General features: G+C 39.3%; 1 protein-coding gene across 2 annotated transcripts; it reads right to left on the bottom strand.

Moving 5' to 3' along the window:
- Positions 1-4,801: 4,801 nt before the first annotated feature.
- Positions 4,802-9,664, bottom strand: LOC107643652 (uncharacterized). 2 transcript variants are annotated; one of them, XM_016347357.3, is made up of 3 exons: positions 9,396-9,664; positions 8,511-8,763; positions 4,802-7,687 (listed from the first exon to the last, which is right to left on the bottom strand). In XM_016347357.3, exon 3 carries the CDS (start codon positions 7,556-7,558, stop codon positions 5,003-5,005), a length of 2,556 nt encoding a protein of 851 aa, XP_016202843.1. In that variant the 5' UTR covers positions 7,559-7,687; positions 8,511-8,763; positions 9,396-9,664; the 3' UTR covers positions 4,802-5,002. The 2 variants fall into 2 exon arrangements, with proteins under 2 accessions (XP_016202843.1, XP_016202844.1); XM_016347358.3 differs by having other exon boundaries at positions 8,597-8,763; positions 9,396-9,646.
- Between the last annotated feature and the right edge of the window lie 3,793 nt (positions 9,665-13,457).

Raw genomic sequence — 13,457 nt, 5'->3', positions numbered from 1 at the left:
TATGGTTTATATTGTGCTTAATTGTGCGGTTTTATCAAATCTTTACCCACTTATTCATATGATTAGCATGCATTTATAATTCCTCCCTAAAAATTACTCCATGGTTGAAAACTTGCTTCCTAGAGACTTTTAATTATGTATTTTAATTCTCCTTTATTCCATTCGATGCCGTAATCTGTGTTAAGTGTTTCAGGCTTTATAGGGGCATGAATGACTTGGAGATTGGAAAGGAGGCTTGCAAAAATGGAAGGAACACAAGAAATTGAAGAGATGACCAGCGAGAAGTGACGTGGACACATGGCTCACACGACCGCGCGAATTAGAGGAAATTGTAGTGACGCGCTCGCGTGCCTAACGCGAACGCATGGATTGGAAACTGCACAAGTGACGTGAATGCGTGGACGACGCGCATGCGTGGCAAAGCAAAACGCTAGATGACGCGAACGCCTGGATGATGCAATCGCGTGACATGCGCGATCTGCAGAATTTGCAGAATTCGCTGGGGGCGATTTTGGGCCCTGTTTTGACCCAGTTTTCGGCCCAGAAAAGCATATTAGAGCCGGGGAACATGCAGAGACCAAGGAGAACATTCATTCCGTATAGTTTTAATTTTAGATCTGAATTTACTCATCCTCTAGGTTTTCTCTCTACACATTCATAGTTCTTAGGAATTTGTTTTTATTGCTTTTTGGATTGGGATATTGAGAAGAGTTATTACCTCCGTCAAGACTTCGTCATTCTAGTTTGTTTCCTTACTTGTCACTTACTCTTTCATGTCCTTTATTTACTCAGAGTTACTCTTGGATTATTTCTAGAATTTATTTATACAAGAACTATTTTTATTTTTAATTGATCCTTTTGATTATTATTTATCATGTCTTTCAGTATTTCTCTTCCTTATTTTGTGAAATTTACATTCATAATGAGCGAGTAGTTCCATAACTTGATTAGGAGATGATTGAAAGGAGAACCTTGAGTTGGATTACTTAAGAGAAAAATTGTAATTGGGTTTATTGTTGGATTGCCCTCTAGTCACTAACACTAGTCCTTCCCAAGGGAGAGGATTAGGACTTGTGAATAGAATTTGCCTTCCAACTTGCTTGACTTTCCTCTACCTAGTAAAGGATAACTAAGCAGAACAACCTTCAATTATCATTTTAATCTTGGGAGAACTCCATCAAGGATAGGCCTTCCAACTAATCTACTCCCAATCAAGATTTTTATTTAAATTACATAATTTTTCAGATTTATTTCCCCGTTTATCAACTCAAACCATTTTAGAAAACATCCGATTAATAAAATAGCACACCTTTCTGCAACTCGTTGGGAGATGACCTGGAATTCATACTCCTAGTATTTTAATTTTAATTTTGTGACAACCCCTTCTAAATTGATAAGTGGATTTTCGGCTGGTTAAGGACTGTACTTGCAACGTATCTCTTATAATAAATTCTTAACTCGCTAATTTCCACCACCTCACTGCCTTTTCGCACTGGGCACGCGGCCGCGTCGTTCACGCGTTCGCGTCGCTGCCATTTTCTTCAAAACTCCATTTTTGTGCTTTCCTTCTATTTTTGTATGTTTCCTTTCTGTCTTCTAAGCCATTCCTGCCTTAGGAGATCTGAAAATACTTAACACACAAATCACGGCATCGAATGGTAATAAAGGGTAATCAAAATTAATATTTTTAAAGCATAGGAAACATGTTTTTCACATATATCACATAATAAGGAAGGGAAAGTAAAACCATGCAATTTACATGAATAAGTGGATGAAGGATTGAATAAATCACTTAAATTGAGCACAAAATACATCATAAAATATGAGTTTATCAATGTATTTTCCCTTCTTTGTTTTATTTTGAATGGGAGGAGCCCCTAAAAAGGAAAAAGAAAGTTCTCAAAGCTTCAGCTAAATCATGCTTGTAGAAAGGCCTTCATATATTGATTTGAACAGTGCTTCCTGTTCGTCCCTTTACTGCAAATAAAGCTTGTTTCAGTACCAGTTCTTTTGAAAACCCTCTTCTAAATTAATTTTCTATACAAATATACCCAAAGTAACTTTTAACAAAATGGAGCTAGATACTGTTAACTTTTGTATTGGTTACTTCCCTATAAGTTGATTCACTGTAGAAAATGGTGAAATATTGCATAAATAAGACTCAAAAGACTTGGCCTGAACAAAAGCACTGCAACTGATGTGTTTGGTTGCTTCACTTGTCTAAGAACTCAACATATTCATTTCCCTTTCTTTGCTCCAGTTATTTGGAATTTTGGATCTTGCTCCATAGGCTAAGGTCTATCCTGTTAACTGAACTCCATGCTCTGACTAGTCAAACATCACTTTCTCGTAAATCCATGCTATGCATAATCTATATGAAAGAAAATTGGAATCAACATACAATGAACATTTGATTTTAGAACTTCAATTCTAATGAAATTTGTTTCAATTTAAAAATGAAATTTGTTTCCAATTGTAAAAGAGATAACATGAGTGACAAGGTATAATAAAACATGTAGCCAAACAATTGTTCGCTTTTATTCATTCTTTCCAGTATCAAATCAAACTGTAAAAGGGTAATCTACTCAATTCGGGCGCCAATGAAATTTAGCTGATGGTGTTAAACATCATCGACAAACAAATTTACATCTCGTACATCCCTACCACAGAACAATCAGTAGATCTTCATGTTCTAACCAAAGGATTATTACCCAAGAAGAACTTTGATAGCATAAAAAGCAAGCTATTAGTGAAGGATATCTTAAAGCCAGCTTGAGGGAGAGTGCTGATTGGATATCAAGAAGGGCATCAAATCTAATTAGATTCCCTAATTTCTTTCATGAACCTTTTCTCTAAATACAAATAGGATTACTTGTTATATTCTTTCCGTGTTAGTTTAGCTAAATTTTAAGAAGTTCTATGATTAGAAATATTTCCTTTATTTTAGGCTAATATTTCCTGTTTTTTAGTTGTTCGTATTTCTATAATCCTTCTATAGAGAGGATGATTTTTTGTAATTTGACATAACACAATATCCAAACACCTCAAGTATAATAATAAATAAATAAATATAAGAGTATATACCCATTTTGGTCCTCAAAGAATTTCAAACTGGACACTTAGTCCCCAACTAAAATTAATTAATCAATTGATCCCTAACAATTAACTCCGTCAGTCACTTAGGTCCTTTACTCCGTTAATTCTAACGGAGGACAAAATAGTCCCTAACAACTCTAACAGGGGAAAAAATGGTCCCTGATCTCCTCTGTTCGAAAAATGACACTGTTCTCTCCTAATTTCCATCATATCTCGCATAAGACTAATAGTCTAACACTGTAACTTCAAACTACACAATGCACACTCTATAAATTTAATGTTTACAAGAAAAAAAATTCTCAACTTGTTCTCAACCAATTCATACTTAGGAAACTAATGCCTATGTCTCTCAACTAGTTGTGGTCTTCGATGGATCCCATGAATCTAGACAGCAAGTCTGATTTGTTAAGACTCGTTGTCGTCGTTGCCTCTCCTCCTTGCCCTAACATCTCCATGACTTCATTGTCTACCACTCCGATTGCTTCCTTTAGCTTCTTCTCCGAACCAATGTTCAGTAATCGCTTCATTTTTCATATGAGCGGCAATGGCGACATTACTCGTTGTAATAGCTTGGATGCGAGGTCGAAGCTATCTGCCAACTTGGACTCCAGGAAATAAGGAATGAAGCATTCAGTGCCTATTTCAAATGAGAATTCGCATATGATGTCGAAGGAGAATTTTCTCATGATAATGTCCAACAATTTATATTGCTTGTCGAAGAGTGGAGAAAGGCGTGCGCTTAGAGTAGTTGTAGAACTTGGTCTTGAGGATGTCGTGGACGTTGTCGGGGTTGGAGGTGATGTTATCAAAGACGTGGAAGTGGATGCTTTTGGTGGGTGAAGTGCAGAGGAGGTGGATGTACCAGTCACAAAGATTTAGGAAGTGTGTGGTCCATAACATGTTGAGGTAGGTGCGACATGTGTGACAATTACACCATGGCTTAATCTTGGAGCTAAAGAGGAGGAAGAAAAAGATGGAAAAGAAGACTGTGAAGGTAAAGAAGGAGAGTATGAATGTTAGGGTTATGCGAGATATGATAAAAATTGGGGAAGAACAGTGTTGTTTTCGAATAGTGGTCAGGGATCATTTTGTCCATTGTTAGAGTTTTTATGGACCATTTTGTCTTCCGTTAGAGTTGACGGAGCCAAGGACCTAAGTGACTAACGGAATTAATTTTTAGGAACCAATTGAGTAATTAATTTTAGTTGGGGACTAAAATGTCTGGTTTGAAATTCTTTGAGGACCAAAATGAATATATACTCTAAATATAATAAATAATATATAATAAAGCATCATCGTTTCATAACCAATGGCAATGATAAAATTAGCAGGAACAACAAAGCCTTATCCAACTAGGTAGGGTTGACTACATACACCAGGGTTGGCTACATACACCAAATATCATTGAGATTGTTTACATGTACATTTCTTTTGACTAGAAAGACAAGTTGTCTACAACCCATAAATGTAACTAAAGGAACATTAAGATCACACCTAAATAGTGCAAAATTTTCCATTGGTAATAGCTCCGCAAGCAAGCACAGCCACACTCTAGCTACTGGAAATTCTTTTTCCCAGAGTACTTAACTATCTGCAGAATATCTGGTCACCAATATTGTTATGCTGTTGAGACCAAACATAGAATCGCATGTAGTTCGTATTGGATATGAGAAGAAGGAACCCGTAATTAATTAGAAAGAATTATGATTTGTGTGAGAAAAATAAGCATTGAGATTGGAAAGTAAGTTGGTCCATGTTTCTTGGTCCAAATAAATAATAAATAATAAATAATAAAAAATAAAAGAGAACGGTGACCAATTTCCAATCATTCTACAACTTTCACACTAAGATCAATTAATTTGAAGCCCATTATCGCAATGTACATCCTCAACCCATTTTATGCAAGTCAAGCTCTGGCATGAGCATAGGATATGTGGGGCTTTCCATTTACAAGAATATCATACGTTGTGTCATCAGGCACAAGACCTTTATCAAGCATCTCATCATGTAGTCGATAGGCCTCTTGCGGATTCCCCTCCCTAAAATATCCAGCAATTAAAGTGTTATAAATAAGAACAGTAGGAGTTATATTATTCCCATCCATTTCCGTTAGGATCTTGCTACCTTTCTCTAGTTGTCCTTGGTTACAAAGTCCACTTACCAGAACATTATACATGAAAGTATCAGGTATGATACCCTTGGAAAGCATCTCTGAGTAAAGATCTGAAGCAAAATTCAATTTACCCTCCTTTAAAAGCCCATTGATCAACGTTGTATATGTTTGCAAATCACATGGGACATTGTTTTCTACCATTTTCTTGTGAAAGCTAAGTGCAGCTTCCATATTATTCACATTTACAAAGCCACTAATCATGCTGTTGTACACGACTGAGTTTGGAACCAAACCAACCTCCAGAAGTTCAGAGAAGAATTTGCATGCACCTTCCATGTCGTGTACTTTGCAGAAACCATCGATGAGAGCACTATATGCAGTAATATCCAACTCTAATCCCATGATTTTCATGTCATTATACATTCTCAAAGCAACATCAATCTTCCTGCTTCTGCAAAGTCCATTAATCAAACTAGTACAAGTGATAACATTTGGTGAAATTCCACTTTCACACATCTCCCTGTAAGTAGACTGTGCTAAATCAATTGCTCCTTGCTTGACAAATCCGTCAATGATGCTATTATATGTCACAGAGGAAGGAATAAAGCCCTGGTTCAGAAAATTGTTCAACATATCCTTGGTCTCCGACACCCGGCCAACTTTGCACAAGCCGCTTATAACAACATTAAATGTGAAGTCTGAAGGTGCAATATTTGCAGCCACCATTTGATCAAACATACCAAAGGCATGGTTAGCATCACCTTTTTTGAAAAAACCATCTATCAAAAGTGTGTATGTAAAAGCATTCGGTTTTAAACCGCTGTTAAGTATATCATTCTTCACACTACAGGCATCATCCATGCAGCCCCTTTTACAGTGACAAAGTATCATGTTGTTGTAAGAAATTAGTGAAGGTGTAATTCCCGTACTTATCATCTTGTCCCACAAATGACGGGCCTCATTAACCATTCCCTGCTCACCAAGCCAGCATAAAAGGATGTTATATGTAACAACAGTAGCAACACCAAGTTCAATAGCCTCATCAAGCACCATATACGCACTTTCTAGAAAACGCTGTTTCCGAAATCCCTTTAACAGAGAATTTACAATATAAACATTTGGTTGAATGGCCATGAGTTTCATTTGGGAGTAAAGTTCAAATGCCTTCTCCACATTCCCAGTCTTAGAGCACCAATCTATCAAAACCGAGAAAGTAACCATATCAGGAGTAACACCAACCTTAACAACCTCCTCAAACAATTGTAATGCACTATCAACATTCCCTTGCTCACAATGTCCTTTAATTAAATTTGTTACAACAATTATATTCAATGGAACACCACTACTCACCATCTCATCCTTAAGCCTCAATGCATCTACAAGATTTCCCTGTTTAGCACAAGCAGCAATCACAGAATTATATGTACCCTCAGATGGCACCCAACCCAACTTTTTCATCTCCTTCAACAGCTCACATGCTGAATTCGAGTTCGGCCTCCTACAAGCAGCCTGAATAACAATGCTGTAAGCAGCTGCATCAAGTTCTAACCCTCTACCCTTTGCCCGACTGAAATACATCTCAGCTTCCTCAATATTCCCTTCTTTCAAACATGCACGCATTAGGACATGCAGAGTAAAGCAATCACCATACATTTTTCTTTGAACCATTTCATCATACAGGCTATATGCATCACTAATCATGTTCCTCCTGACTAATGCAGTTAAAAGGATGTTCATAAATGAAACCCAAGGAACCACATCATGTTTTAATATCAATCTAAAACACTCGACAGCATCTGTGATCTTATTAGCTCTAACATAAGCATTCAAAAGATAATTGAAAACCCGCGAATCAGATTCAAAATTGTACCTTACTGCACATGCTACCAACTCTTCCACAAGTACCCTAACAGTAGGACTAGAATCTGCAAAAACATAGTTGTTTAGCAAATTCCGTAGAACCCCATAAGTATCAGGGCTCGAAGCCAGAATATGCACCAACAAACACAAAACATCAACGGTTTTCACAAACCCTCGTCTTCTCTCCACTCCTTTGAAAAACTTCAGAGCCGATTTGGGGTCAGGCTTATGGCTCAAAAGGGTGTCCAAGACACCCTCTTTCGAAATAACCTCGAGGTGTGATTGAGCTTCAGCTGAAATTTTCATGGGAAAATCATCGATTTTCTTGGAGAAGTGGCTGCTAGGGCCATTTGCGGGATCCTGTGATTGAGAGTGTGGAAGGGGATCGGATGGAAGGAGTGTTTTTGTGCAGAGATGGTTAAATTGTGAGAGAAATCGAAGATTCTTTAGAGGGATCAATGAAAGGTTGTTGGAAAACATGGTTTGCATTGGTGGAAGAGAGAGAAGGAACGAAACTGAAATAGTTTGGTCCCTCTTCTGTTAGGGGAAATGTTTGACACTCTCGTGGCTGCTCACAAAGCATACAACTCCATACTCCAATTTATGTCTTCAGGAACTCTGAGGAAACAAAATGAAAATGCAAACTTCACTGAACTGTTAAGTTTTATATATTTCTAATTGCCTTCTCAGCATGATAAATATATCACAATAGATATTTTATATTTGACAGCTCGAAATGACAACAGTCCATAGTTTGACAAATCTAAGTAAGATTCAAAAGGAAGCCAATTTTCTCATATGTTAACTATCTTTCCCTAACAAAACCCTCAAACTTACTCCAGGCAGATCAGTCACAAAATAGTCTCAGGTGTCAAATACACCAAGTCACCAACAGCAAGTCAGCAACAATGTGGAAAGCTGGTATCAAGAGTAAGTTTTTTCCATTACTGTAGGAAGCAGAGGCTACAACATAGATGTCCTAAATCATTTGATTAATTTTCGAGTCATGAATCATAAATCATTCCATAGCTCATGATTCAATGAACATTAATAATAATAGTAAAGGACCAAATTAATAATATGACAAACTAAAGAAATTATTTAAACAGTTGCAGATAAATATTTATAAAGGATATAAAAATATTATTTCACAACAAATAAAATTAAAAGACATAAAACTTTGTGGGTTTTGACATATACATGCAACGAGGAATAAAAAAATGATTTGCGTGGTTTAGTACTAGCACTCACCCGTCGAAAGTAAAATGGTAACACCCAACCCAAAACCACTTTCACTTTTCACTAACCTAAGCTAATGGTGGTCCATCAGATTGGACAGGGATCAACCCAATTATAATAATATAAGATTATGATAATATAAATCCTAAAATAATAAATTAAGAATCTTAAATAACAGAAAATGTTGAAATATCAAAGTCACCTATTGAAATTGGGCACATTATAAGAAGCTCCCACATTTTGGAGTTAGATATACTGTTCCCTCTCAAGAGTTTATATCTGATGTACCTCATTTCACTGCAGTGTTTTATCAAATCCTGACAAATAACTTTGCTCACTTCTCCCACTTTGACATGTCCATTCTCTATCAACTCGGCAAACTACAATGTTTGGCATCATGAGAAATATATATCTCAACCACATAATTCACGTCATCTTCTGTTTCTTCAAGCAATCTGGTAAGTGTACATACAGATGATTAGGGCAAAAATATGCTACTCAAGATTCAAAAATCATGTGTTGCAAAAGCTAAAAGCAAAAAATTTATCCCGTGAACATCCCAGTTAAAAATACAAGTACAGTTATAAAACTATGTGCCTCTTACCTTCCACAATGAATAGATATATCTTTTGCTTATCTATCAAGAGAAGAATGAACTGCCTGTTCAGAAATCTTTTCATTCTAAGTGATAAATGGATATCACAAGAAGAACATCTCACGAAACATGATTCTCGAATACTAGATGGATCGAATTAAATTACAGCTATCTTTCTGATTTTAAGAGACAAAGCGACGAATTCCAATTATGATATATGATATATGTATACTCTACTTCACATGTGAATTATTTGGGGGAAAAAACCACAATAATTCTGGACCTAAGGAATGCAGCAGCAATAAAAATTATAATATAGTTTATACAAGCAACAAACCAATACCACGTTGCGAAATTTCAGTTGCAGCAGCAACAATACACGTATATAGCAACAACACCACCACCACATTGATCAACAATAAAAATTAACAACTAAGTGCGAAAAAACAAAAGATTCAGAGGCAATTCGCAGAGAAGAGAGGCGGAACACACCAGTGAAGCAGAGTATAGCGGCGCAGGTAGCGGAACAGAGCAGCAAAGATGACTGGGAGTTGCCACGAGTGAGAATCAGAACAGCAGAAGCAATGCAAAACCACAAGAGAGGCGTCGGAGACGACGACGACAGCAGGAGCAGCGCCGCAGATAGTAATTAGAGGTGAACGATCGGTCTTGTTTGACACTCAGGCTAGGTTTTCTTCATTATTGCTGTACTCGGAGGTTTTCGTATTTTCTATTTTAAGAAAAGAAAAAATAAATAAACTATGGTTCCGTCCAAAATGTTTGGATAATTAATTAATTATAATAATGGGAATTTCTTTGATAAAATTAGGTAAAAATTAAAATAAAAAATTTAACTGAATTTATAAAAAAATATGTCATCATTACATTACTCATAATAATGAGAATTTTATTTTGAGTAAACCACCAAAAATATATTTAAATTATTTTGTTGTTAAAAAAATATTTTTAAATTTTGTTGTTAACAAAAATATTTACAGATTATTTAAAAATATGAAAAAATATATACTTATGAAAGACATTCTAGGTTAATAAAAAAGAAAATTCTCGTAAAATGAATTTTTTATGTAGTTACATTTTAATATTGGCAAGTGAACTATATGCATACTTTTTTATCATTGGAGTAGATCTTTTATTATAATAGGATATTTTTTACACGTTTTAAAATTATTTAAGAATATTTTTATTACTAACAAAATTTAAAAATATTTTTGTTAATATAAAAATAATTCAAATATATTTTTCGTAATTTACTCTTTTATTTTTATCATTGCATTATTCATAATAATGTATCAAAATTTTAAAATCAATATATCATTTTCTACATATCAACAATTAGTTACCGAATTAATTATTACGTATTTATATAAGTGCGAATTCAACGTAACAGTGCAAATTCAATATAAATCATATCGATCACTTAATAAATCTTTTAAATGCCAAATATTAACTTGCCCACTTCACGTTTTTCACTTTCACATAGACCCAACCAGATCCGGGCGGCCGGCCTCCAGGGCGCCCCGCGCCCGGACCCAGGCCAAGGAATCTCTCCTCTTCACAGCCAGCTCACCTGGGGACAGTTGGAGGGGGAAGAAACTTCAAGGAAGGTGAGTTTATCCTCGAGGGGCCCACCTCTGACAGGGTATATATGGGGAGGGTCCTACTCCTACCCCCGAGGTACGTCACCATATCCTTACTCCCTGCTACCTGCATACTTCTTGACTTGGGCGTCAGAGTGTTATTGCAGGTGGCTCCCCCCATATTGAACAAAGAGATCGGGAGATCGTTTGCTCGAGCATCACCCGTACCAGACCCAGATCCAAGCCTACTCCCCTCAACTTCCTGTGGTCGACCCTGACCCGTTCGGAACTCCGAGTTACCGAACATTGGCGCCGTCTCTGGGGACCGGCTGACATGGACTTTATTCTGGCCCTGTGGGGGTAGTCGACAGAGGCGATCCACGCGGGGAGGAAGGCAGGGTAGCCGCTGGGGCTCCCTCTCGCGAGCACACTAGATCCCCCCGCGACAGCCCGAGAGACGACCCTTTGGGGGAACAGGTAGCGATAGCGCCAGAATAATGCAAGAGCTGCGCCACAGAGTACAAAACCTAGAACACGAAGTGGCCGGCCGAGAGCGCCACCAGCTTACTCCGAGCCAAGAGCGTTCTCGGTCTCCTCAACAGAGGGATGGAAGTCTCCGAAGAAGTCGTTTCAAGCGCACTTCGAGCCCCCGGTCAGAGTCTGAAAGCCAGGAAAGTAGGGAAGTGCCCAGGAGACGGAGAGATCCCGTGATTTACTCCAGATCACCGACAAGAAATACTGTAGAGGAAGACCGAGAAGGCAGCAGAGAAAGACCAAGGAGAAGCCAACCACGTCAAGAAGACAACAGAGAGAGGTCAAGGAGAAGCCGACCGCGCAGAGAAGATAGTAGAGAAAGACTGAGGAGAAGGCAACAACTGGGGGTCATGAGAGCAACCCCTTTCCACCATTCGATCCTGGAAGTCCGGTTACCGAAGCACTTCGATAAGCCAACGGACATGAAGTATGATGGGACCCAAGACCCTCAGAAGCACCTAACGGCCTTTGAGGCCAGGATGAACCTAGAAGGGGTGGGCAACGAAGTAAGATATCGCGCTTTCCCTGTGACCTTAGCGGGGCCAACAATTCGTTGGTTCAATGCCCTTCCCCAGGGCTCTGTAGCCACTTTTGCCGACATCAATCGGGCTTTCTTGGCTCAGTTCACCACACGAATCGCTAAAGTGAAGCACCCGATTAATTTGCTGGGGGTAACACAAAGAATCGGCGAGCCGATCCGGAAGTACATGGATAGATTCAACGACGAGTGCTTAGAGATCGACAGCCTAACCGATTAGGTGGCCAGCTTATGCTTGACAAACGGGTAATTGAATGAGAATTTCAGAAAACACCTTACCACCAAGCCTGTTTGGACAATGCAAGAAATTCAAAATGTGGCCAGGGAGTATATCAACGATGAAGAAGTCAGCCAGGTCATGGCGGCCAATAAGCGGCAGCCCGCCTACTCCAATACTCGCCCGCCCGACGGCGGGGAAAGGTTGAAGGAGCTCTCCAAAGACGGAGGATCAACTAAAACCTTTAAGCTAATTCCCCGGGTAGGAAAGTTCACCAACTATACTCCCCTGACAGCTCCGATTGTTGGAGTCTATTAGTAGATCGCCGACAAGGGCATCTTGTCGAAGCCCCGACAACTCAAGGACAAGACGGGAGGAAACAAAAACCTCTATTGCGATTACCACAAGGGCTATGGCCACAAGACTCAAGACTGCTTCGACCTGAAAGATGCTCTGGAACAGGCCATTCGGGAGGGGAAGTTGGCCAATTTCTCCCACCATATAAGGAACCGAGGAGGCGGGATCACGACCAATCCAACGAAGACAAGAGCCGCGCCGTGAGACAAAGGCGAGGGCCCGAGGAGGATAATGAGCGCAGCCTCACTATTGTAAACGTGGTCATCGGTAGAGACGTTCCCCCCAGATCGAAGTCGGCTAGCAAGAAGGACGCCAAGGTCTTAGCTGTGTCCTCTGGCTCCACACCGCCCTCCCAGAGGGCACCATCGATATCATTTAGCCCTGAAGATCAATGGTTTGACGATGTGACGGAGAACCCGCCAATGGAAATCACAGCCAGAGTGGGCACCGGCCTAGTAAAGCGGATCCTAATTGACACGGGAGCTGACTCGAACATCATGTTCCACAATGTATTTGATGCGCTGGGCCTGCGGGATACCGACTTAGGGGGTCACCAGCACGGCGTAGTCGGCCTAGGAGATAACTTCATCAAACCCGATGGAGTAGTTTCCCTCCCGGTCTCCATTGGCGGAGGTCGAGGGAAGAGGTCGCTAATGGCGGAGTTCGTCGTCTTAAGAGACTCCACGGCCTACAACCTCATCTTGGGGAGGAAGACCATCAACGAGTTTGGAGCAGTGATCTACACCAAACTGCTATTAATGAAATTTGTTACTGACGATGGATCAGTGGGGACCATTAGGGGAGATCTGGAAACGGCGGTCGCATGCGACAATTCCAGCCTCTCCCTGAGGAAGAAATCCAAAGAGGCATCCGGTGTCTTCCTCGCCGACTTGGACGCCAGGGTTGACGACAAGCCCCGGCCAGAACCTGAGAGGGACCACGAAAAGTTCAGGGTCGGTGACGAGCGGAAAATTGCCGATTAAGAATTTATAATAGAAATAACGTTGCAAGTACAGTTCTTACCCGACGAAAATTCAGCTTATCAATTTAGAAAGAATTGTCACAAAATTGAGAATAAAATACTGGGAGTAGAATTCCCAGGTCGTCTCCCAACGAGTTGACAAAAGGGTGCAATTTATTGGTTAGGAGTTTTCCGAGAAATTTTAGAGTTGGAGAATGGAAAAATAAATGATTGTAAATTAAAGCAATGAAAATTAACAAGAGGTTTTATGTAATTGAAATAAAAAGCCTTGACCAGAAGAAGATTAATTGGAAGTTCTATCCTTGTTGAATTTTCCCAAGTGTAATAG

Source organism: Arachis ipaensis, chromosome B5, assembly GCF_059453495.1.
Source record: "Arachis ipaensis isolate K30076 ecotype BB chromosome B5, ASM5945349v1, whole genome shotgun sequence".
NCBI classification, from domain to species: Eukaryota; Viridiplantae; Streptophyta; class Magnoliopsida; order Fabales; family Fabaceae; genus Arachis; species Arachis ipaensis.
This window is presented reverse-complemented; position numbering and strand designations above follow the sequence as displayed.

Coding starts and splice junctions, on each gene's coding strand:
- LOC107643652 (XM_016347357.3), bottom strand. CDS start 7,558: ATGCAAACCATGTTTTCCAACAACCTTTCATTGATCCCTCTAAAGAAT.